At 38.6% G+C, this 26,517-nt stretch overlaps 1 protein-coding gene across 8 annotated transcripts in view; it reads left to right on the top strand.

Annotated features, from left to right (window-relative positions):
* Nucleotides 1-26,517, top strand: part of unc13ba (unc-13 homolog Ba (C. elegans)) — a 207,586-nt gene that overhangs the window by 167,527 nt on the left and 13,542 nt on the right. For 3 of the 8 annotated variants that reach the window (XM_085179929.1, XM_085179927.1, XM_085179934.1), the window contains 23 exons: nt 423-512; nt 1,278-1,418; nt 2,160-2,401; nt 3,905-3,990; nt 4,117-4,152; nt 4,928-4,969; nt 6,435-6,561; nt 7,840-7,936; nt 10,121-10,264; nt 15,066-15,143; nt 15,431-15,508; nt 16,441-16,461; nt 16,772-16,810; nt 17,323-17,355; nt 17,485-17,499; nt 17,637-17,666; nt 20,374-20,400; nt 21,935-21,979; nt 22,543-22,557; nt 22,654-22,674; nt 25,369-25,395; nt 25,581-25,601; nt 26,301-26,321. In XM_085179929.1, the coding sequence (XP_085036055.1) occupies nt 423-512; nt 1,278-1,418; nt 2,160-2,401; nt 3,905-3,990; nt 4,117-4,152; nt 4,928-4,969; nt 6,435-6,561; nt 7,840-7,936; nt 10,121-10,264; nt 15,066-15,143; nt 15,431-15,508; nt 16,441-16,461; nt 16,772-16,810; nt 17,323-17,355; nt 17,485-17,499; nt 17,637-17,666; nt 20,374-20,400; nt 21,935-21,979; nt 22,543-22,557; nt 22,654-22,674; nt 25,369-25,395; nt 25,581-25,601; nt 26,301-26,321 (1,476 nt within the window). The remainder of the gene's footprint in view (nt 1-422; nt 513-1,277; nt 1,419-2,159; nt 2,402-3,904; nt 3,991-4,116; nt 4,153-4,927; nt 4,970-6,434; nt 6,562-7,839; nt 7,937-10,120; nt 10,265-15,065; nt 15,144-15,430; nt 15,509-16,440; nt 16,462-16,771; nt 16,811-17,322; nt 17,356-17,484; nt 17,500-17,636; nt 17,667-20,373; nt 20,401-21,934; nt 21,980-22,542; nt 22,558-22,653; nt 22,675-25,368; nt 25,396-25,580; nt 25,602-26,300; nt 26,322-26,517) is intronic. The other 5 variants (XM_085179930.1, XM_085179928.1, XM_085179932.1 and 2 more) reach the window with 5 other exon arrangements.

Here is a 26,517-nt window from a genome sequence, read left to right as displayed (position 1 = left end):
GTTGAGAACAGCGGACTCCTGGCAAATCTTTTTCAAACCCACCGCCGTCCTTCGCATATCAGGTTAAACATGATATATAAGTCAAATTTAATAAACTATCATCTTGTCTTTATTTTTGGTTAGCACATACTTTAAACACTTAAAGCTGCAAGCTAATGATAGTTATATAAGAGCAGATGCATGCTAGTGCAATAAGCTGTATGTTTTATGGTGAATGGATGCATGATCTGATTAGTCGACTAATTCGTTTGTGGCAGCCCTACTTGTTATACAATTAAAAGTGGAGTGCTTGATTCCATGAATGTTACAGTTTCATCACCATTATTAACAAGAGTTACAGAATATAAGAGCCTGACCTAAATAGCCTGATGCATTTTAGAAGAAACATAATTAACCAAGTGTTTGTGTGTGTTTATGTGCAGAATAACTTCCCAGCCAGCAGCAAGGCTCGCCTCAGTGACCTCAAATCTACTGTGGATCTTCTCACCAGCATCACTTTCTTCAGAATGAAGGTAGAATCAGCTCATAGTGTATAATCACTAATATCATAGCACTAAAACCAAACAGACACAACACTGCATTTATATTATAAGGTTAGATACCTTTGATGATGAAGTATTGACTCAAAGTATTAAATGTGTTTTTATAGATTTTAACTTGTTTATAGAGCTTATGTAGATGGATGGATAAATAGATGTTTTTGATACACGTTATATGAAATATACATTATTTTTTTCCCTTTGTAATCAGGTTGGTAGGGTTGCTGTTGGATTAGGACATCATAGTTGCACTGTAGTGCAGCATGCGACAATTAAAAGCTATACTTTAGCTGTTAGCAGTAGCGCATAGTCAAAGTAGCTAATTATTTTACTTGAATCTCTCTTCCAATTATGTCCTTCCATCTATTTTCTCATCATGTTAATTACACCTTCCTCTGTCTCTTCCTCGCTCTCTTGTTGGGAAGGCTGTCCCTCCTGCTACACTTCTCTGTGTGTAGTGCTAGGAACAGCAAGTGCCTTATATTAGTTCTTGCTGGTACTACGGTGCAGCTGCGAACACAAAATTGAAAGCATTGGTAAAATAAAGAAAAGAATGTAAAGTACAGTAACAATGTATACTATACAGAAACACTGCACTGCCACCCCACGTCCCCTCTCTGGAGATTATAGCGTCCTGCTTTTTATCAGACAAGTTTATATTCTAGATTAATAACATGATAACATTGATATTCACCCACTGTGTTCTGTCTTCCCACTCCAATGCCCGGTCTCACGCAGGTCTTGGAACTGCAGAGTCCTCCCCGTGCAGCCAACGTGGTGCGAGATTGCGTCAAGGCCTGCCTGAACTCCACCTACGAGTATATCTTTAACAACTGTCTGGAGCTCTTCAACCGCCAGTTTCAACCCGCCGTCCAAGCAGTGAGTGGCTAAGTATCGACATGTTTTAAGCTTCCACAACAGATCAATACATCTTCTGACTGAGAGAAGTGATAATACAACAGTATTTCCCATCAGCTACAACCAAACCCTAAACAATATGTCTGTTAGAGTGATAGAAAGCAGTAGTTTGCTCTCTATCACTATCCAGTGTTGTAGTATGTTACAAAGATCTATGAGTTACTTTTCATGTGACTACAGTGGTTTCTCCCTATTCTGTGGTTGATTTAACAATATTTAAATAAAGCAAACACCAGATTTAACTCTCGGTTTTTACATCAACTCCTCAAATTGCAATATTAATCACATTAATCTGCACTGCAGCCTGGTTTAAGTGATGCTCTAATGAGCCCCTATCTGTAGCAGCCACAGAAATATTTCCAGAACAAGCGAAATTTTTAACCTTGCCAAGAAAGATTTTTGTATTAGTGTGTCTAAATTCATTAAACCATTCGAGTTCCTGAATAAATTAAAAATATGTGTTAATGGTGTCATTTTCAGCTTCGTGGAGCGTACAAAATGTTATCACATAAATATGGAGCAAGAACATTTTTTAAAATGTGCCATATTAGCAAAACAGAGAAAAAATGATAAATTATTCATCGAAATTTCAACTGTCGAGCAAACTTCTGAACTTGTTTTGTTTTGAGCTTCTGTGTAGAACTGAAACATGTCAGGCAAGTCAATTCTTCCTTTATTTCATATTGTTTTTCACGTATGCAGCCCGAGCCAGACAAGAAGAAGAAGAAGAAGAAGGAAAAAGCAGAGGGTCAGGAAGCTGAAGATGATGATGAAGAGGAGGAGGATGAAGAAGAAGAGGAGGAAGAGGAGGAGAAGAAAGAGGAGAGTCAACCGGAAGAGCAGGGCCCAAGCATCCAGAATCTGGACTTTTGGCCTAAACTCATCACACTCATTGTGTCCATCATTGAGGAGGATAAGAACTCGTACACGCCCATCATTAACCAGTCAGTGGTTTTCTTTTGTCTTCTGGGAAATGTGTTGTTGCAAAAGTTGTCTTCATGGAGCAGAACTATCAAGTGTATTATATTTTTGAACTTATATATCTATTATAATGACACATTTTATTCATACGTAAGCTCGTTGTGCTTAACACAAAATAAAAACATAAGAACCTGTGTAGGTTTTGCATTAAGACAGTGAAAACAGCTAAATACATAAAAAAAAAAAAAAAAAAGACTGTTTACTACAAAAGTATAAAAGATCAACTAGGAACTAAAGTATTTTTTAATAAAAAAATACAATAACAAAAAAAATAACACTTTTATTGTTGAGCAAACTGTGTGGTCTGTGGAGGTGCTAGATAAAAAAAATCTCCAAAACACAAAAGCTTTGTACGTTGCAACAGAATCTTTTCTTTTGTTATAAACAATCTTTTTTTATTTTTATTTATTCAGCTATTTTTACTGCCACAAGGCATTGCAAAACCAGGACAAGTCCCGGGTAAATCTACTTCTGGTTTGCTGTAGATCAAGGGAAGTAACATTTTAAAAAAAACAAAGAAGATGGCCATGATTGAATTAGAGCTTTTGATCAATAAGGTTTAATAGTTAACAACATAAAACACTTGCACGCGTGCAACTAGTGCAAAATGCTGCGGCACGATTTTTAACTGGCAGAAGGAAATTCGAGCACATCACTCTGGTTTTGGCTTCTCTACATTGGCTTCCAGTTGAATTCAGGATCCGTTTTAAAGTCCTTTTATTGGTTTTTAAATCTCTAAATGGTCTGGCACCTGTTTATTTGTCTGACTTGTTGAAGCCCCACGCCCCCATTCGTTTGCTTCGGTCAGCTGAGCAGCTGCTGCTTTCAGTCCCTAAGTCACGGCTGAAACTTAGAGGGGACCGAGCGTTCTCTGTTGCGGCTCTGATGCTTTGGAATAACCTTCCTCTCCATATTAGACAAACTCCATCACTGCCAGTGTTTAAGTCCTTATTAAAAACCTATTTTTATTCCCTGGCTTTTAACTCTGTGGGTAACTGACATTTTTATTAATTTCATTGCTCTGTCTGGTTTTTGCTATTTTATTCCTATATTTATATTTGTATTGTGAAGCACTTTGGTCTCCCAGGTGTGTTTTTAAAGTGCTATATGCATAAACGATGATGATGATAAAACCAACAGGTTGTGGGTGCTACTAAACTCAAATAACTATTTTTTGGTCAGTTGTTAGCTTGGATTAGAGCTTAACACAGATATTGTGTTCAAGTTGAGATATTAAATGATATCCTGGATAAACCTCCAATCGTATGTTTGGGCTCAGTGGAAGCATAAGCAAAGTAACAGCAGCCAACCAGATGATCAAGACTGAAGTTTAAAGGGCAACATTTAACAACATTTCCAAAAATCCTTCAGATTCCAGTTACACTGGAAGGGAAAGGAGCTGCAGTGACCCCCATTACTTGCAGAGTAACGAGTATTTTTACTGTCTTACCTCTTTATTCCTCCAGGTTTCCTCAAGAGCTCAATGTGGGTAAAGTCAGCGCAGAGGTCATGTGGATGCTCTTCGCTCAAGACATGAAATATGCCCTAGAGGGTGAGACTGTATCTTTGCATACTTGGACAGTATATATGTGTGTGTGTGACAGAGACATCTCAGAGAAACCAACTCCTTCCCTTCTGCATTCACACTGTCTTTTCTTCAATCCATCATCTCCTTCAGTGTTGGATAAGATTGACCACTACCACTGGAAAAATGGTGAGATTAGAGATAAAAATATGGAGATACAGTCAGAAAAGTCAGTAATCAGGATTCCAGAATGGGGTTAAACATCTCCTGAGACCATTTCTATAAAAACATGTTCAAACCTCTCAGCACTGAGCTAAAACACACTGACAGTAAGCATCAGAGAGTAAGAAATGTTCATCGTAATATCAAATAAAAGTGTGTGCAAAGTTCTGAGACTGTTGCTGATAAGGGGAAAACACAGGAAGCAGGTGTTAGTGTTGATATTTTTATAACATCAGTGATTTTCCCAGGAGCCTCCACTTTAGAAATGTGTGGACTTTCAAGATAAGTGCATATAGGTTAGTCATCATAATGAGCTAACTTCGCTACCTAACAGTCAGCTGAGATCTGCTTAGCTGCTCAGTATTCTGACTTCTGATTGTGTGTCACGTCAGACTTGTAGAAACTGTAAAAGCTAGTGTCCTTAAACACATCGCCTGAGCAGGTGTTTAAAACTTGGCTGTAACCCTGTGTGTTGAGTTTAGATGATTTGTTTTTAGTGTTGTAGTTGTTTCTCAGCAACAAAGAGAAACTTGCGGAAAAGTAGACTTTAGTAGCAAATTTGACTGGTGGCTGGTTTTCAAGCCTTCTGTTTTGTGCGTAGTGTACTTTCCAGCTCCTCTAGTATTTTTCTTCTAACATGTTTTTCTGAAGCCGTTCTCATCTCAGTTATTGCTGCCACAAACTTGCTTCTCTTTCAGTTTCTATTCTTATTGCTTTTGTCATATTTCTGTTGCCATCTCAGCTCCCGCTACATTTCGTATCCGCAAAGTTGACTTCTACGCTGGTAAGAGTGTGTGTGATGAGTGTGCATGTACTTCAATAGTTTCCCAAGGGTTTTTTTGCACCAGTAAAACTTATTTAACTGCATTTATCTTTAACTTAATTTAATTAGAACAAACATTCTCCCTTTATTCAATCCATGTGTGTACATCCTTCTTCATAAATGATGCAGATGTTGTTTCTCTGTATAATTTATCCATTTTTTTTAGGAGTGAGACAATAACGGAGAAAAACGACTGCATCAACTTGCAATCATGAAAGCCAAACTATTAGCCTAGTGGACATATTTTAGTAAGACATGTGTAGCAGAGTAGAGTAGAGTATTGGAGTAGTGTTTAATGGTAAAAAGTGTTGATATGAAAAAAGCAGGCATCTCCACGTTCAACCCGGTAAAAACAGCTTATAACAGTCTATAATACTGGTATAATTATTAATGTTCTTCAACATGTTATCAAATGATCTGTAAATTAATCAGTGTGAGGATCTTAATGAGAAAATGTTTGTTTCTGACGGCGTTTCTATTGAGAATTATGCCGAGAATCTAAGACGAGCGGTGTGAAGCTTACAGTCTGAATCAGCTTCTCTCACCTTTACGTTGTTAACGTCTAGCTGACTGGGTCATTTCCACAGGGTGTAATTGGACAAACCAGGAAGATATCCTAACATGAAAAAGCTCTCATTGGTTGTACTGTGTGGTTATTGGAGTAGATTTCATTACTGTGTATAGATGGCCATAACATGGCTCCAAACATATGAGACAATGAAGCTTCTTATTAGAAGTCACAGACTGGAAACAGGATACAGCTGTTGTATATCGTGTAGTGGATGTAGCTTGGGAGGCAGAGCAGCTCTCGCTACTAATGGGAAGGATGGAGGTTCAGTCCCTGGTGGGTCTAGTCTGGACGCCCCGAGCTGCTCTCCAGTGTGTTCACAGGAGGCTGAATGTTAGATGGAAAGTTCACAGGTAGAAAAAGCTAACTTGAGTATACAGTGGAAGTAGAATACACTGCTGGAGCTGTTCTATTAATTTGACTCTTTTTTTCAAGTGTTTATTTACTTTAAATGGTGATTCTACAAATAAAGTACAAAGTGAAATTAGTGTTTGAAACCACAGTTTTTAGTCTTTTGCTGTTTTTGGTTGGTTTTTGGCTTTTAAAAGTACATTTAAAACTACATACTCAAGACTGCTTTAGAGTGACGAACTTCATGGAAACGTGGAAGGACTTTATCTCTGTTTAAGACTAAGAATCTACGATGTATTTAAGGAAGCACAGTAAGGCTCCACTTTTTTATTGCTGGCTCCTGAACAACAGACTTCACACTCTTCACTTCAGTCTTTAAAAAAATCTTTAAAGGTATTCAGAATAAATAAAAGATTCTCGGATGAGTTTGGTTAGTCATTTATTAAAATCCTCACAGATTTTAAACCTGTCTTTACTTTTGCTTCTGTGGCTGTTGTTGTTTTACAGAACACGAGAAGCATAAGCTCTGTAAGACTGCTGACTACATGAACCTGCACTTTAAGGTCAAGTGGCTGCACAACGAGTACGTTAAGGAGCTGCCCGCCTTCATCGACGCTGTGCCAGAATACCCTGCGTGAGACCATGTTTTCTCTCTCATTATTTCTCCTTCAGACAAAGGAGAGCTCTTGTTGATTGATTTTTCTGACTTTCCAATTAGATTTGGTGTGATGTTGCATACCAAACACACACTCGAAGCATTTCTCTCTGGGTTTTGACACTAGAAATATGGAGGACAGAATAATAACATTAGCCAGAAGAGTTATCAGCGAGCAGTTTTTTCCCAAGGCCTTTGCTCTGTTTCACAGTTTAGATAACCAAAATTCAATAGGCTCACGGAGAAATGACCTTTTAATACAAAAGCACAAGACGTTTTTACACTTAAATATTTCTATTCTACAAACTATAACATGTGGATGTAAAATATAAAACGCCAAACAAATCAGGTAAATTAGAACTGTAATGAAATGACTTTTGGAAAGATGAGCTTTTTCTTTTCTTTTCTCAAAGATATTTTTATTGATTTAAAGCAACAAAGAAAAACAGATACACACAGAATCGTTAAACAACAGACAAGTCTGACTGTTTGAACTGAAATATTAGAATACAGATTAATGACACACTCACATGTCTTGTAATTGCTTACATCAGTTTACCCCCTACCCATACCACTTGGAACCCCTATCCCTCAGGCCAGGTAGGAAAAAAAATAAAATAAATAAAACAAAATAAAACAAAAATAAAATAAATAAATAAAACAAAATAAAATAAATAAAATAAATAAAACAAAATAAAACAAAAAGAAAAAATAAAATAAATAAAACAAAAAGAAAAAATAAAATAAATAAAACAAAATAAAACAAAAAGAAAAATAAATAAATAAATAAAACAAAATAAAACAAAAAAAATAAAATAAACAAAGCAAGAAAAAAGAAAAAACAAACAACAGAAACAAAAAACAAAACAAAAAACCACACACACATGAAAATAAAAAATACAAAAAAAATTGCAAATACAACCACAACAAAAATAAGACAAACACACATGACTAGAAAAAATAAAATAAAATTTAAAAAAGAAGAAGAAGAAGAAGGGGGGGGAGGACTTACTGAGTAATGCTTGAAGTCAGGTTCGCAACCTGGAGGCTGGAAAAGTATTCAGGAATTGCCCCCACACCTTGTAAAACTTACCGCTGTTATTACTAATTGCATATCGGATCTTTTCAAGGCTCAGATCGTACATGGACAGATGAGCTTTGAAAACGTTTTCAATCTGCAAACGTTCCAGTTTTTCAGGCTGTCAAAGAGAAGATTAAACTTTGTTTAGCTTTGTCTGTTTCCTATTATTCCTTCAGATGGTTTCTCCAGTTTGTCCTTGCCTGGCTCGCTGAGAACGAGGAGGTATCCATGGAGTTTATGCACGGAGCGCTGGAGAGAGACAAGAGAGAAGGGGTGAGTCAGACTCCGGAGAAATTATTCTGTTTGCTGAAAGTTGTCACGTCATCGTGAGCAAAACAAAAGTGTCACCGACTCCTTTGAATCAGCAACAAGTTTATCGTCAGAGCTCTCTGTTAGAGTCTGAATGAAGATGTACGCAGGGAAGAGGAGGTAGTGCTCGGTCAAACACAGGATTTTAATCCAGAAGAGCTCATTTCATGTCATGTTTGAAGAAATCTTTGGGGTGGGGGTGGTGGGGTATCAGCAGGCTGGCTGTGATGGGCTGATCTGGCTAAAAAGTCCATTGATTATGTAAACATAAACCAGTTTAACCAGCATCATTTTTGGCTTTTTGTTAAGTGGATGAATATTTTTTTAAAAACACAAACTGTTTAATAATCTGTGGATGCATAAAAAGCGAGACAAAAACGTCATCTTGCAGCTCTGATCCTGATCTTGCTTTTTTCCACGTCGTTGTCGTGATGCTCATGCTCAAAAATCAGATGTGTGTGTGCACAACAACCGTATTATTTTTGTTGCTGCTGTTTTTGAACAAAGGCTTACGTCAGAGCTTTTAGCCTTACACGGTTTCGTTGTGTCAAGCCTCACTGTCAGCCCCCGGTCCCTTAGAGATCTCCCACACTGTCCTTAGCTGAAAGTCAAAACGCTGAGGCTTCGGGCACATTCGAGTATCTGGGCTGAGCACTGGCACAGCGTACACGTGGGTTTCAGCCTTTGTTCAGGTGTGCCTCTCGATAAGCACATTTCGCACTCCTGTTTGTTTGTGAGGAGCTGGTGGGGGAGATGTTATTGCTAGTGAAGCCGTGTGAATGAGAACTGATGATGTGTGGACATTATGAACGTCATGGCTACGCTTTCTAAATAAAGGTATGCGTACGTCTCCGCGTGTAATAAAAAAGAGAGATTTTTAGTTATGCATTCCTTGTTTTTCTTCTCAGTTTCAACAACGTCGTTATCCGAGCATCAAAAACTGTCCCCTTTGAAGAAAATGTGTAATTTAATTCTATAAAGCTTCAGTGAACGTTTCTGTATTTCCTGTAAATTGCTTTACCACAAAACAGAATTGAATCATGGGAAGCGGGAACAATTTGCTGGCTTCTCGCTCGTGAAAATGAGACGTTATGTTTGTGATCTCGTCCATTATGAGCGATATTACTTTACAAGGTTTGCCTAAATGTGATGAATTTGTGTTTTCTTGCCATTTTGACACTGCTGAGGTCACGGTGCTTACATGAGGCAGAGGAGGGGATGTGAGATGTAAAGTGGAAGGTGACGCACAGCATAAAAATAAAAAAGCACAAATATAAATGACTCCAGAAGTTTCAGACATCCTGATAAACGATCGCATGAAAGCTGCTTAAATGTGAGCATTTCTGTTGCAGGTTGTGCCTGTGATTAAAAATATATATTATCAGGCTGTTGTTCAAATAAACCTACAAAACAGCACATCTAATATCACATAACAGATACAACCTGATTGTGCTTGATGTGCCCAGCAGCTGAGAGCACAGAGGAAGAGTTGTTGATCATGTTGTTGTCATGGCACCAGAGTGCAACCGCAGTAGAACAACGATGCAGTAAAAAGGAAAGCTTTCTGCAGTACTGACAGAATAAAAGACAGCTTCAGACTCGTGACCTTTTGTTCAAATTCTCCCTTTGGTTCCTTCTGCTTTTGGCCGACTTTTCGTAGGTTAGAAGAATGATGAACAAGTGTTTGTCTGCCTCCTGTTGGTCCCCAAGCTGCACTCTGCCATCCTATTTGTTGGTTTATTGTGCTATTGTGTGTCCTAAAGGAGGTTTGGCCCTTTTTGTGGCCTGAGCAGGTGGTTAATTTCAGTCATGCTCACACGGCTTGGCCTCCATGTGCATTTTCAAACATCGAAAGAGGACAACAACAGCAAAGATTAAACGTTTAGATACATTTTTCTCATTTTATCTTGGTAAAAAGAGGTTACATAGTTGCAAGTTGGAGCTGAACCTTTTGTGGAGTATATAAGATGCAAAAAGAGCAATACATCAAAAAGGTGTAGGTTTAATATTAGTATTTGAAGAATACGGTGCATTAAATGAAAGAAGGGGAGGACGTACGAGCAGGAAGGAGGAACACAGCGTAGGGAGACTGTTTGTTTTTTTATTTGTGTCAAAGTAAAAAATGTCCTCTTGTTCCTCTGTCTGCAGTTTCAACAGACATCTGAGCATGCTCTGTTCTCCAGCTCGGTGGTGGACATCTTCACTCAGCTCAATCAGAGCTTTGAGATTATCAAGAAGCTGGACTGCCCTGACCCCACGGTGGTGGCACATTACAACAGACGCTTTGCCAAGGTGAGCCCTGTGCCTTTGTTTAGAGCCCATTTTGTAACTTTGGTCTCTGTAGCACTGAAAAACATCTCAGATCTGACAGCATCTTAGTTTTTTATTCAATTCTCTGTTTTCTGGCTAAACGTGAACATATGCAGAGGCCACGTCTCACATTATGAGCATATTAAAACATCCTTTTGCTTTCCAAGAACAGCTGTTGATAGGTCAGGTTACTCTTTAAGAGAGCTTTACAAAAATACTCACTGGCTCTTACCTCTAGTGCAGGCGTATCACACATGCAGCCAGTGAGGCCAGAATCCTCCCAGCGATGGTTCTAATGAGGCCCAGTTTGAAAATGTGAAAACTGCAAAAGAAGAAAAGCAGAAAAACTGAATTTCTGTCAGTTTATAAAACATCGAGCATGGCCTGTCATAATAAACTGGATAAACTTCTGACAGAAATGAAGTTTAAACAAGAGTAAACATAATTTACTCTAAATTAACAGAATATTTCTGTTTAATTAAATCCAGTTAATGAGCTAAAAGTGTTTTTTCTATAATTTTCCTCAGTCATTTCTCAAAGGGGAAGCCCTTCTAATAGGTTTCTGTACATTTCTGGAGTATTGCAGCAGCAGAGTCGGTTCACTTCAGGCACTCTTGCACTTGGGGAAATACGTAGAGATGATGACCACTAGCTCAGAGTGAAACCAGAATATTTGCTGCACTATTTGCACTTTAGTGCAATCTGATATAGCACAGACTGAAGTTTAACAGCGACTGTTCTCTCATGCTCAGAGATTGTGTGAAAAAACTTCATATTTGCTCTATCCTTTCAAATGTTTGAATTTCTCTGCACCTCACTGCTCATAACACACATTTTCTGTTTTGGATATTTGGACAAGTTAAAGTGGGTAGCGTGGATTGATCAGTTAATCGAGAAGATCATCTGACTCTATTCAAAAGCAACAGCCTTTTTAGAAGACTGTTTCCTCCTTTTATAATCTAGTAAAATTGAATTGTTTCTGAGTGATTTCAAGACAGAAACATTAGCTGGTTTAGCTCCAGCCGTCCCCGATACATCATACAAAGGGAAGAGGTCGTATAAATGTAGACATGAGGAGGAAAATTGTATGCAGAAGGCTTTGAGATCAGAATCTTCTTGCACTTAAAGAATTTCATGTCTATTTCTTTACTAGCATGTGACTCTGGTGTGCAGTTGTTTGTTTGGAGTTTTTCATGACTGTAATCCATCAGAGGTGCAGAGATGAGATTCTGTACCTGGAAGTTCCTGCTCGGTGCAGCTTTAGACCATGACTCCTACTGAGGTCTTTACTCGAGTCTTCTTTCTTCAGTCTCTTGAATCATTTCTAACTCACTAACGAGTTTCAGGTATTTCTCTGTAAAGCATACAAACAGGGCGTAAAGTGTAGGGTTATGGGGGTTTTTTTTTAATTGAAAAAAGAAAACAACAGTACTTGCAGTTACCGAAATACAATCAACCTTTCTTCATTTTCCTAAGTAAATAAACTTATATATATATATATGTATATATATATATATGAAAAAAAAACCAAAACATTCTAAAACAAAGACCCCCCCCCCCCCCCCCCCCCAGTCCCACACAGATCAACACAACCATCAAACATATTAGAGGAATATAACAGTAACAGAAGTACATTTAAACAGGCAATACCTCTAGACTAGCAAAATAAGAGATAAAATGTTGCCACTTGTGAAAAAATTTGGCTGTGCAACCTCTCAACGTATATTTAATTTTTTCAAGTTTTAAAAAAAACATGACATCTTTAAGCCACCGGGAAACAGTAGGATACTTAACAGACTTCCAATGCAACAATATTAGACGTCTCGCTAATAGGGATGTGAAGGCTATAATATCTTTTTGTGTGGAATCAAGTGTAAGTGAGCGAACAGGAATCCCAAATACAGCAATCAGAGGACAAGGACGAAGAGTTACCCCAAGAACAGTCGACATAATAGCAAAATACCCTGTCCAGAAACTTTGTAGCTCAGGACACAGAAAAAACATGTGGCTAAGGTGACAAGGAGAACCATGGCATTTATCACATTTATTTTCCACTTCTGGATACAATTCAGAAAGTCTAGACTTAGAGAAATGCGCCCTGTGTATGACCTTAAATTGAATAAGTCCAGGAGCTGGAAGATCGTACCCTCGCTATAGCCTGTTCCCAAGACTCCTCATGTATTCGAATTCCTAGTTCTCCTTCCCATGGACACTTAAGCTTAACATTAGAGTGGTTACTAAAAGACAGAATAGCATCATAGAGTTTCGAAATGGTTCCTCTGTGATGAGGAATAAATGATAACGTAGTTTCCCACTGCTGTTCTGGAGGTAAAGAGGGGAAATGTGGGAAACACTTGGCAACAAAATTTTGAATTTGAAAATAGCGAAACAAATGGGTGATAGGGAGATTATAACGAGAGGACAAGTTGGGAAAACTATCGAAAACACCATCCACATATAAATGTTTGAACTGTTTTAGGGTTATGTTTTTTCTTGAAATGTAATTTAAGGCAGGTCCTTTTAAGCAGAGCCGTTCACTCTAACAAACCTCTGCAGAGAAACTGTGTGTGCACGTGTCTGGTGTTATGGCTCGATCGATACGGGACTCATTAAATAAAGAAAGGCTAATGTAAGCCATCACTCTGAGCTGTCCATCTCTCTGTCCCCGACCCCTGACTCGCTTTTCATTTTGTGCCGCTCCGCTCATGTTAATCTCCTCCTGAGTCTTTTCATCTCTACCCATCCCATCAATCCTGGGACTCTTGTCTTTTGTGTTCCTACTTTTCCGTCTATGTCTGCCTTTATTTCTTCCTCATCTCTTTGTCACCCGCCAGTTTCACATTGTTCTGCTTTCCTATGCAAGAAACAATAATTAGAAGTGTGAGGAAAGAGAGACGGCTGCAGAACTTGAGTGATATAAAGCCGCACAAAGCCGTGCAGGCAGCTATCAAGCTGCATGTTTAATGCAATAGTTTGTCATCTTGCTGAGTCAGCAGAAAGTAGGTGAGCCCACGGTGCTGTGAGGCACAAGTCACCACTGTGATGATGACAAATTAACTCTGTGATTTATTTAAAAGTGCCCTGTTGAGTTTTTATTGCAAGCAAACATGTCATTCATTGTTTCCCATCAAAAAGCAACCAGTTTGCTGGCTGGACATTATAAATGTTAGAAATATTTTTTCAGCTTTTATTCATGCAGGGCGTCTTCATCGAGCACGTTACAGACTCCAGCTGTCTGCGTGCTGAAGAGTGTAAAGCTCATGCAAATCTCATCTCTTTCATTTGATAATTATGTGTTTTCTCATATAAAGGATGCAATAACTAAACAAGAAACATGCAGTGAGGTAGAGGTGGGAATCACCATACATCCCACGATACGATATTATTGCAATTTTTTAAAAATATTTTGCGATATTCAGACTCTGTACATAAAGGTAAACTTTATCAATATTAATTTTCTCTAATATCAAAGTCTCACACTCAGTCTTTCTCTCATTTCAGTTTGATTGTTGACAAACTGAACGTTTGTATTACAGTCTAGTCCAACTTAACTGAATCAACCATCTGGTACAATTATAGCTATTCTGAACTATGCAGTTTATGAAAACTATGCAGCCCCTTCAGCAACTGAAGAATTTGAAAGTAAATTAAAACAAAATATAATTTCACATTAAATAAAAAAGTTTTAAACTTAATTAAAATAAAACATGTCTTAAATTAAAATAAGTAAACTGTCATGTTTATTGCTGCCATAAAAAAAGTTAAACACATTTGGACAGTGAAGGAATGTCAGGATTCTTGCTCAGAAAAAGGATCAACATGCTCTGAAGTCAGAGCACAAAAACCTTTTTTGTAACAAAATATCAATTTCTGCTGTCCCTGCATCCATACATTATTAGCAAACAAAATATCACGATGCTACACAGTATCCATTTTTTCCCCCCACCCCTACAGTGAGGCCAGTGATTGACAACTCCACACATTTTAAAAGTGCTTAAACAGAGGAAGAGTGCTTCTTTACATCTCTGATTTATCAGCAACGATTTTATGCAAGATCTTCCAACAGCTGATGGCACTGTGTGCATCACACAATGTCACATGAACTCTGAAGGATTTTCCTATGACAATCCTTCTCTATTGCCCCGGCACTCAGAAAAGTGCTCCTCTGATTTCTTTGCATATTGTATCCACACATTGTTTCATTTATATTTGCAAATTATATAATAAGATATTAATATTTGGTGTTCCTGTATCAATACAATATTGGCATGCAAAATATCACAATGCAGTGCAGTGTGAGTGACTTTCCGGTGCTTGGGCGGAGCCTACTGGTGCCAGCTGTTCTCAGGTGGGCTCATGAAAGACATCACACAGATGTAGTGTTATTATGAAGCGGGCGCCGTGAAGACTGTTTAATGGCTAATCACGCAAATCACTAGAAGCTTCTGCATTAGCTCAGATTTCCATGACTTACACATATCTGCTGTGACAACAGTTAAGTGTCATCAATGAGTAAATCAGTCAAACACGATGAGGCATCTTCTTTATTATCTTTAACGTTAGATTAGCTCGTGTTGTCCTGAAACTACACGCAGCTCCTTAAGGCAGACAGACTGACATTTTCAGTTAGCACAGTGCGAGTGTCTGATGCTACCTGAGTTCAAACAGCAGTGCTCTCAGCTCAACAGACTAAAAGGCTAAACATCAGTGTTCAGCGTCACTCTTCACTCCAGAGGATCCCAGGGAAAGCACGTCCCATCTGAGTGTTATCTTGTTTCCACAGACGATCACCAAAGTGCTCCTGCAGTACTCTGCTCTGCTGGCCAGGAGCTTCCCCTCCTACTGTGAGAAGGAGAAGATAGTGAGTACTGCTGCGTCACCACTCTGCTACCAAAACACCTCCCTCAGGGCTCATCTCTGATTTGGAGGGAGACACTTTGAAAGCTAGTAAACTCTCTTTGGAGTGGATTAATATTTCAGTGGTTGCTTCTTACTCATCTAACTTCAGTCTTTAATATTCCTGTCATCGCCCTTTTATCTTGTTAATCTACTTTAATTTTATATTCTTGACTTTTCCTCTTTTTTTAAATTCATCATTTATGTTTGGTCTGCTTACAAACGCTGCCTCCCCGATTTATCTTCCTCCAGCCGTGCGTGCTGATGAACAACATCCAGCAGATGAGAGTCCTTTTGGAGAAGATGTTTGAGTCCATGGGAGCAAAACAGGTGAGCATTAACAGGTGTATACACACACACACTGATTTCAATCACTTAAAAGGTCAAAATGCTGATTTAAAGACTTTTCCATAAAGTACATGACTGGAAAATGGCAGAAAAAAACGTTTTTCTGTTCAGAAGTGTGAATGTGAAAAATGGTAAATGGATATAGTTCATCTATAGCACTTTTCTGCTCAGCTGAGCACTCAAAGTGCTTTATACAACATGCCTCATTCAAACAAACACTTTTTTCTATGCTTAAGTGTTTTCTCTCTAACATTCACACCCTGATGGATGCATCACAAAGCAACTTTGGCTTAGTATCTCGCCCAAGGATATTTGGCATGCAGAGTGGAGCGGCCAGGGATCACCAATGTTCCAATTAGTAGATGACCTGCTCAGTCTCCTGAGCTACAACACCTGTGCAGAACAGAGTGTGTTACAAACGTAGGTTGACCGAACAGACAAAGGGGAACCTTCACTTTACAAACTTAAATTAGGTGCACACTGCAGTCGAATGTTGTCAGCATTCCAGTTCCAGTCATACTCAAGAAGCACATAGGACGAAGGTTTAAAAATATATCTGGTGGAGCACTGATGCACTGAAAGCTCTATGAGCCACAAAGAAATCCATTTTGTCTGTTGGTGTGTTGAAGTCCACTGCTGGACCTATTTGGGTCGCCTCCCCGTCCTCCAGGTGTGACCTAATTTCTACAATGAACCCATTTGGTATGTATTTGGGTTCATCAGTCACCACAAGGAGAAGGAGCAGAGCTGAACCTTCTGTGGATGCAGGAATCTTTCCTTCTGCTGAGCCTGTGATTGTAGTTTCAAGGTGTAAAAAATACAAAGGTGCAAAAGCTGCAGCAAGTGTGAGCCTGCATGTATGTAATCACAGATTTAAGAAAGCGAGAGTTAAGTGTGTGTCTTTTTTTCTGCAGTTAACAGCTGAGGAGGAGATGGTATGTCTCAGTGGGGTTTTGTTTTTGCTTTGCTTCCCTGTGGCTCCACCTCCACCCAAAACAATCTGTTGAGTACAGTAAAACCCACTCCACACCTCTTTCCTGTCATTTTCCACCTAGCAGTGCGTGTGTCTGTTTTTAGATTGATCCCAATTTACTCATAAACAAGAGATCAGCTAGAGCTTCCTCTCCTTCTTCCTAGACTCCCAGTTTTCACTCCTCAAAATAAACTCCAGCTGATATAAATGATGTAGATGTGTGTTTTTTAAAAAAAAAACGTTCTCTTCGTGGTGTTTTTTTCTCTCGAAAGCTTGAGAATGAGGAGGAACCCGATGAGTGTGATGAGGAGGTGGGTCGACTTCTTTCTGACTGGTTCGATTTGTTTCTGTTCCCCTGTTGTGTCTGAGTGCGTCGTCGTCGTTGCCTTTTTCTGTGAAAGTCCAAATATTTGCTGTGACAATTATTGTTATTTTTTAATTTAAGATGATTCGAAAAAAGACCAGTTTATTTTTATTGTTGTGAAGGTTTTTTGATGGAACAACACAGTTTAAATCAATGGAGTTTACAGCTGTTGATGGCTCTAGTCAGGCTTTTATATGAACAAATAATATACATAATAAACAAACACTTTAAATACACTTACATATTAAATAAAACGATAAATTAAATGGGAAACGGATGAACTATAGACAAGCAAAAAACCTCAAACTGAAACAACTGAAAGTTATAGTTCATTATCCATGTCCTAAACCATAGCAGAGGATTGTTTCCTGGTGAGATTGTTCCTTTGTGGGTTTGTCGTTTTCTTTTTTCATATATTTTATGCACTTTCTTTTTATTTCCTTATGATATTTGGACCAGGCTGTCTCTGACAACGAAGGCGGCGATGACATGGTGGGTAGGCCACAACAGCAGATAAAAAAACTCCTGAAATCTACTTTAGTCTGTTTTTGTTATTATAAAATGTTACTTGTGTTTTTTAAATGACCCCATTTGTGTGGGTTTGATCCTTTTTGCTAACAGTCAGTGGAGACCAAGGTGAGATAAGGTTTCTAGGTCACAGCCAACATTTATATTTCATATAGCTTCCTCAAATGTCCTTTTCTTTCTCTCATTTGTCTCATTTGACCTCATTTTCTTATGTTTCTATTTTAATTTGTCGATGGCAACGTCAGTCTGGCTGCTCAGACGCTGAGGGATCTGAGGTAAGGAGGAGAAGATCACACTCTTCCTCAGAGCTGCGATGATATTAAAGTAGAAATCTGTATGAGATTAAAACAGGAGATTTGACTGCTGTTAACACAATCATCGCATTCAGTTCTGACGAAGTAGACGCAATCGCTGAAACTGCAGTCGCTAGTTCGTCATGTAGAATCAATGTGACGGAGACAAAAACACAGTTTCAGAACAATCTTGGGTGTAATATTTGAAAGGTGTGAACGCACAGACTGTATATAAAAGATGGATGGAGTCGTCATCTGAAAAGCCTTTAACTCTTTAAGACCTACCACAGAACCAAGTCCGCCAGAGCTTATATTATATGTTTACATGCTGTGGAGCCATTTTTTGGGAGCATTTCAAGTTGCTATACATCAATACAACCATTACAGCCTAAATTTTAATAATATGTCTGCATTAAGTGCATAGTAATTACATAAATTGCAAAAAACGTGCAATAAACTACAAAAAAATTGAAAATCGTTTTTGTTTTTTTAACATATATTTCTAGTTAGAGAAATTTAAGAGGCTTATCCCTCAAAACTGTAAATACAAAAAAGTTGCACAAAATAGTTTCCCACCACAGGAAATTTATTTTGAGTGTCTTCATAGTTTTATTTTTGAAATACACCAATTTTTATATACTGCAGGAAAAACAAAAATAAATATTATAATGCAAATTTGCAAAAAAGCAGCATATGCATCAAAATAAACTATTTCCAGCAGAGCAATATGTGTTTTTGCAAAGCCATATGTGGAAGGAAACTGTGACCTAGGACAAGCTGATGGCATAATGGGTTTCATATGCAAAAAAAATTATTGCGCTAGCTCACGTGGTTGCAGTGCTACCGGAATTTAAAAATAGTTATGCAAAACGGAGTGTGCCGCTCCGACCGGTTAAATTCCTAAAACTGCCGCTCTGTATATTGTCCAGCAGGGGGCGACTCATCTCGATACAATGCAGATGTCACTTGATCTCTAACCCCAGTAAAGCCTTGATGATTTTAGTCTCTGTCAGTATTTCCTATATTACCATTTACACAGTCAAATACACTCACGCCCATTTCATTAGGTACGCTTTGCTAGTACTGGGTTGGACCCTTCAGACCTGCTTCAATGTTATCCAGATTCAACAAGGGGCTGAAAGCATTACTCAGAGATGTTTGTCCTTAATGATCCATAATTTGGTCTCCCATTCCACCACAGCCCAGAGATCTGGTGACTGTGGAAGGCCATTTACAGAGAACTAATTTCACGTTCAAGTAACCAGTTTGAGATGATTTGTGATGTGGTATGTTTCCCTGCTGGAAGCAACCACAGTGGACATGAACGCCCAAATTATGAGCTCACCATCCAAATATAGCAACCATCCAAATGAGACACATCAGACCAACCAACATTATTCTTCTGTTGACCACTGTTGAGGAGTCCGTGTGTCCCGTAGCATCACTTTCCTGTTCTTAGCTGACAGGAGTGGACAGTGTGGTCTGCTGCTGCTGGTTGTGCCCCTATGCTCTTCTGTATACCTTGGTTGTAATGAGTGGCTGTTTGAGTTAGTGTTCAATTTCAGTCTGCTCAAACCAGTCTGGCTATTGTCCTCTGACCTCAACAAGGTGTGGGAAAATCCCAGTAGATCAGTAGTTTCTGAAATACTCAGACCAGCCTGTGTGCTGGCAACAACCATACCACAGTCAGCTTTCTTTCAGACTTTGATGCTCAGTTTGAGCTTCAGCAGGTTGTCTTGACCATGCCTACATCCCTAAATGAGTTACTGCCATGTGATTGGCCGATCCGATACTTACCTTAACAGGTGTACCTAAAAATGCAACCAGTGAGTGCAGGCAGTATAGCCAGCTAGTTTTAGGACTTAACCGCTCGCATGAGATTCAGTGTCCTCAGCATCTCAGATCCACTCCTAGTTTATCACTCTGACTACAAAATAAAATATTTTTTAAAAAACAACCAAAATCCTGAAAACGCAATTCTGGCAGCTCCATCTTTTATATACAGTCTTCTGTAGTTTTTAATCTGTCAGAAAATTGTGCTTCTTCCTAAATACTTGTGATAAATCCCTCTGCAGACGTGATGCCAAAATATTCATTAAAGCCTTTGATACCACATGCTGGCAAAGCTCTTTACACATTTACAGCCGTGTCCTAGCGCAGACTCCTTCCTCTCCCCTCCAGTGAGTACATAATAGACCAGACAGTGGGCTGCCAGATAATTGAATTTGATGGAGTATAAACATGTTGTATTTAGCCGCCACTAAATGGTTTGCTGAAATGACTTTGATAGTCAGCTCAGTGTGTGTTTTGTGTATGTGTTCATGTCTGAGGGAGCTGTTTTCTTTGTGGCACAGGGTAGCGTGTCAGAGGTGAGGCTGGATAAAGTCTGTCTCGGCCGATATCTTCAGAGTCCCAACCTCAGTCAGCCGGCAGTGTGTCTGCAGGGCAGCATGCTGCATCATTATATTAAGATTTAGCTCGAGGATGTAAAAACAGTTCAAATCCAATGATGTTTATATTAGTTTTATGACTTTTTGATTCCTGGATCACCCAACCTTAAATTTTTATTAAAGGTTTTCCTTCCTTATGAAAAAGGAGCATTTTTCTGATAGATCATACTCGTTATAATGATAAAACCTTCCTTTTCCTTTCCTATTTATCCTTTTTGACTCCTCCTGCTCACTCTTAGGCTGACAACCGAGAGAAGGAGAAAAAGGTCAGTTTGTGCATAATGACCGTATGTTTATGTTGGTTTGATTAGAAGTTACGATCAAAAAGTTCCACCTGTTAAAATCAAGTATCATTTGGCTACGATTCCCTGCAAATTTCCTCGTCTGCTGCTCCTACTAGGTTTGTTTTTTTCATTGCGCCCCTGAGTTTCCTTTTCGACCACTTCCATGCGCATGTTTGTGTGGTGAGTCTCCGACACCAAAGCAAAGACTCGTCATTATGATTTTATTTTGGGGAAGAGAAAGAACGTGTAAGGAACAAGATCTGACTAGTATGTCAGAGAACTCGACCAACCTTTTCAGTTTGCTGTGAGTGAACACATGTTTGCATAGTAAAGGTGTATTTACACTGACTGTTCTAACTCGGATACCTCAGGAGGTTATAGTAGACAGTTTGACCCCGTGTGACAAACAACATGGTGCACAGCCCCGTGGAAGTCATGTTTCTGGTCGCACGCTTCACCTGCTGCAAAGCCTTCAGGCTCTTATACTGAAAACTTCATTTTGGTCTCTGAGTTGTAGCTGGAGACCCGACTGAGTTCTCACAACACAAATTCTGGGTTCATTTTATTTGAAATGCGTGTGAAATCACAGCACTTGCAAGTGGTCAGAACAGGACTTAGAAGTGACACTGAAGGAGCTCTAATCATGGCCAAGTGTAACGTTTTGATAGTTTTATGTTAGAAGGTAGACAACCAAACTCCAAATGAAAGTCAGAGGAAAGTGTTTCAGAGCTTAAAGCCCTACGCAAGAAAATTCACCAACATCAGCCCAGGAAGAATAATCCCGTTTCCCATCCTTTAACTTCAGCTTTCCACCAGTGTCTGTATCCAACTCTTGATTCTAATTCAGGAAAATCAGTTGGATCTTAGTTTGTCTCCTAAAACAATCTCGTCGCCTTTAGTGTTTTGCACTGATGTTCTTTAAGATATTGCCTGCAGCAGTTTAGATGCAGATTTTGTGCAAAAACAATCAAATATTTATTCCAGCAAAATCACAAATGAAACTGGGTGTTAGATTGTCACAGAATTAAGTCATTAACTGATCAAACACACCATAGATGCTCCGTCACATCTGTGCCTGTTTCTCTGCATTAGTCTCTTGGTGACGATGCATTAAGTGCCTCTTTCCACCAGATGTCTATTTTTTTCCCATCGAGCAGCACTAAAAAGATGCTTTGGGAAAAGCGCGGGGTGCTACACGACTCCTGCTATTAAAGCCGACGAGATTGAAAATCTGGAGTGGGAAGCGAAAACATGAGATATTTTAAACCAGTGCTAAAAATGAAAACGCAGCGCTCTCATGGGGCAACACGGCGTGCCTTCCCTTTTCAAAACAAGGCGACAGCACACTGAAATGTAAAAAACATTTGTTCAGCAATGATATACCATTAATTGTCATTATCACCGAGCTGACGCTTCAATAGTTTTGTGGAGAGAGAGCAACTTTGTACTGGAAGTAGACGTTTTAGTTTGTGACTGTTGTCTTTAAAGCAGCTGTTTACCCTCTGTGCTCCTGTAGGATGAGTCCTCAGCCTATGATGACAGTGAGGAGGAGCAGGAGAAGGTTTGGCTTTATGTCCAGTATTTCCATAACTGACCTCTCCTCTCCTGCTGACAGACATCACTGACTCAAATCATTACACATGGTTAATAATGCTGCAGTCACACTTGGGAAACTGCTGGACAACCAAAATTATTACAACTCGTGTTATAAACTCTTATTACCTCAGAAATTGTTGCTGTAAAGATGGGGATCTGGTCTGAAACCACTTGAGTTCGCTATTATAAAGACAGTTTGTGCTCATCAGTGCAGACAGACTGATGTGCTGTCAGTCTGTCTGTGTTTATAAATCAGATGTTTTTAGTCACTGATTTGTTTCCCTAGTTTTTCTATAAGGGGGTTGCCATCCTATTTTTACTCGTGTGACTGAACCATAAGCCTTCCAGTTAGTTTACCATTCCTGTGTGTAAGAGTTAATGTTTGTGTCTGAGCGGGTATACATATGATCCACGTATGTATACATACAAGTACATCCTTGTGCACCATTCACTTTTTGTCTTCCCCGGCCTTTTTTGTTTTCTGTTGTTTTAATTTTAAATATATTTTTGTTGCTTTTTGTTCTAAAGCTGGACAAAGAGAAGGTGAGCCATAACAAGAACCACACGACAGCTCAGTTTCTTTTTATTTCATTAACATTTGTCTTAGTTGTCTTTTCTTTTGTTTTCACACCTCTCTAGTCTGAGTCCAAGAAGGAAAAGGTGTGTTTTCAACTAAACTGTGTTCATGTTTTTGTTTTTTTAAAGTACTTTGTCTTTGTGCTCATTTGTGATTGTGCAGCCTAAGTTGTTATTGTATATAAAAAAATAAGTTACAAAAGGCTTTAAAAAAAACCTGCCAAACAAGATATTTTGAGATATGAAGAGAAAAAACAGAACTGAAAGTAAATACTTGACCTTCATTTAGAAACATAAACACACAAGTTAATGCTAATTCAGAGCAGACATGAATAAAAAGATGTTGTAAACCTTTTAATTTGCAGCATTTCCATATCACTGCTGTGTTGTTTTTCTCGCCAAAATCCCAAATTGTATAATTTATCTTCACTTCCACCTTAAAAAAAGGTTTTGAGTGGTGTTTGTTTACTCTTTTATATTTAGGAGCAATGCTTTACACAGAACTGGAGTCAGTGGCCTTAAAAGTCGGTACCTTGGTTCCTGAAAGATTAGCTGAAGGGAGCTGCAGGAGGTCAGAATGGCCGTCAGCGTTAATAATGGAAAGTTAATGTGAAGCGTACTGACTGTACACAATTAGCTGATCAAAGAAAACAAACTACAGGAGAAGAAAAAATCATACCTTTTCTTGAAACTCCCACATTTGTGGAAGACAAAGACCACGGTGGCTAACACGAGTGGTAAATCAGCCCGGTCTCATGGCAGTTTACGTTCATGTACACTAATATAAAGGTTTGGTTATTGATTTTTATATGTCTCAGTGAGCTCTTCTTTAACAACTCCATATTAAAATTCATGTAAATAAATGTGCATTTAAAAAAAGCACATTTAGATAATGCTCTTTTGGCCGTGGCATTAAAATGATACAGTGCGTTAAAGGGTGTTACAGGTGCATAAATGCTAAAAACAGGTCATTGTAACCTGTGGCTAGATGGTTGCCAGGCAACCTGATGGCCTCATGATACAGTTTTTGTGTATATAATTTATGCAATGGTTAGTAAGGTATGATGGGTGCATAAATACTACATTTAGGTCATATTAGCCCACTGCTACACAGTTACTAGGCAACATGTTGACATCATAATATCTGATATAGATAAGAACCTTCAGGGGCCTAAAATGTACCAGCATGCCAAGTCACACACACACACAAACGTATTTATCCACATTTATAAAGCCATTTTTATTCTTGGCTCAACTAAAGTAGCATTTCATGATTCAGAGCTCAACATAATTCAGTTCAGTTCAGTTCAGTTCATTTTTATTTCAAACATTTCAAACATGAGCCTTCACAATCATTACAATATATTATTCCATTATTTGTTTGAAAAGGAGTAGGTAGAAGTATTTACTTATTTGTCCCTACCCCCTCAAGTTTTACCTCTCATTCAAAAATATCTTTATATATATATATTTTTTTTAGTCTTAAATTAAACAAACAACATATGAAACAAAAGTAAAGCAAAACAAAACAAAACATACATAAATCAAAAACAAGAAATTAGCAATCCCCACCACAGTATAGTTTCTTTCATATGAAAAAAACAGAAGGTGTATATTTGCAGATACACAAATTATGGAAAAACAAACAACCAAAAAAAAAAAAATTTAAGATAAGAATTCTTATTTATCTTACTGTGACCTGTAGTGATGTTTACTCGGCTCCATCTTTCTATCCACTCTCACTGACATCAGTTGGAAGCCTAGTTATTTGACCAGCACATATACCTCCGTCGTTATATGAAAACTGTTCCAAACTTAACCAATTAGCTGTGATGCCAAAACTAACCAATGGAAGCATAAAAGTAAAACAAGTGAAAGACTAAAATAAAGTTACTGTTGGCATTTAAACCTCAATCGTCTGAAAGAAATCCTGCAACTTACGGAACCCGCATACCCTGTCCCTGATTAAATGGGTTTAGTTGTTCTTTCAAACTGGAAGCGCTGGTATGAGATCATTTTTTGCGTCCAAAAGAAAAGAAAAGAAAAATGTGTCCACAAACACGAAAACAAACAAACAAAACTTTGTGACCATTACACGAACTGCTGTTAGACTGTAATATACGAATGGACTTAGTTTTAGTTGTTCCTCATCAGTAAGAAGTTTCTGGACAGTGCACAGGTCCCAGTACACACCAGTGGGGTCCAATTATGTGCCATGAAGGTCCAAGAGTCTGCAGGCTTCCCTTTCAACTCCTTCCACATTACCACACCTTCAAGCACAGAGGGAGCATGTAATTATTGAAATGATTTCATGTTTATGAGGAGAGACTGCAGACACTTCAGAGCTCTAGACTTTTAAGTGTGTTCAAATCTCAGGGGGCTAGCTATCTGCGTACATGGCGTTAATGATCCTAAAATGATCAAAGGGGTTGAAATTATGATAATGACAGGGTCTATCTGAAGGTAGCTGAAGGTTTTAATCCTGTGTGAGCTCATGCATAATACTGTGGAAACACCTTGTGCCTTTAAAATTTCGGGGCTCGTTTTAACTCTTCAGCTTAGAGGAGTCTGGACAGAAAACTGTGAATCGGCAAAAGTCCAGCTGGGAGGGTTTTACTTGTATGCAGCAATCGGCTTCATAAATATGTGAGTCTGCCTGGAGAAGTGAGAGCCTTACTGAGAAGATGAATTTAATCAAATGTAAAAACAAGTGTGTTTTTTGCAGGGTTAGTGTGTGAATTTAAGCATTAGCTCACTCACAAATGTGTATCCTTGCAGGCTGAAAAGACAGACAAAGAGAAGCAGGTTGGTTCGTTTGTAATATCACTCATCGCCCTTCATCTCCACTTTGTGCTATGTGAACATTTCAGATTTAAATTACTGAAAATACTACAATCGAAGTTAAGATTTAAAAAATAATTCATTAAAAAAAAAGAGATTAATGGTGTCGACTTTCTTTTCCTAATTTCTTTTTTCATCTTTGCCCAAAGGACGACTCCAAGAGCAAAGAGGTGGGTGTTTAAAACACAGCTTATGTCTTTGGCTCAACCAGTGCAGTGAGTACAGGGATTTGTAAGACCTGGAAGTCTTCCAGGGCTTTATAATATTCAAAAAGAGTGGCAGCGCTGATGATTCTTTATCCTGCTTTGTTTAAATGGCATGGATGCTGGTTTTCCGGCCCACTTTGTACTTAACATCAGCCAGTTATTGGACCTAAAATTGAGGATAAATTGGTTAAAGTGCAGCTACCCAGCAAAAGAACAGCAGGAATCGAGCCATTAAACAAACAACAGAATCAACATCAAATCAACATGTTTGAACTCTAGCTCTGCCTCCTGGGTCTTTTTAAGCCTAATGAATATTCATTTAGCTAATTCAGAGAGCATTTTCAGTTGTCCTCAATTTAAATGGACGTGTGTCAATATAAGGAACCACTTTCACAAATTCATATCTGGCTGATGTTTGTTTTTAATGTTTGGAAAGGCGGTCTGAGACAGCTGTAACCTACATTAGCTGTTTATGCTGTACAAGTCCAGAACTGCAAACGCATCTTACAAAATTAGGTGTGTGTTATACTGACTGTGTGTGCGTGTGTGTAACAGCCTATATTTGACAGTGTTTGGCTGGTAGATTTGTGTTTGTGCAGGAAACCAAATGAAAAGAAAAAAGGAGATATGTTTGTCTGATGTTTTTTGCTTTTTTCCTAATAGACAAAGGAGGAAGTAAACAAGGTTTGTTTATCCAGTCGTCTTCCCCCTGTAGACCTCTGTCCTCTGCTGCCCCTCCAAAATGCCTCGCCTGACTTTAAATTCGTAGCTAATATGCATCCCTGCCTCATAGTTATCCCAACATGCAACATTTATTCTGCGGGTAGTGACAGCAGAATCGAGCTTGTTGTTGTGAAGGATAGGCAGACACTTCCAGAGC

The sequence above is a fragment of the Neolamprologus multifasciatus genome, chromosome 12 (assembly GCF_963576455.1).
Source record: "Neolamprologus multifasciatus chromosome 12, fNeoMul1.2, whole genome shotgun sequence".
Classification (NCBI taxonomy): domain Eukaryota; kingdom Metazoa; phylum Chordata; class Actinopteri; order Cichliformes; family Cichlidae; genus Neolamprologus; species Neolamprologus multifasciatus.
This window is presented reverse-complemented; position numbering and strand designations above follow the sequence as displayed.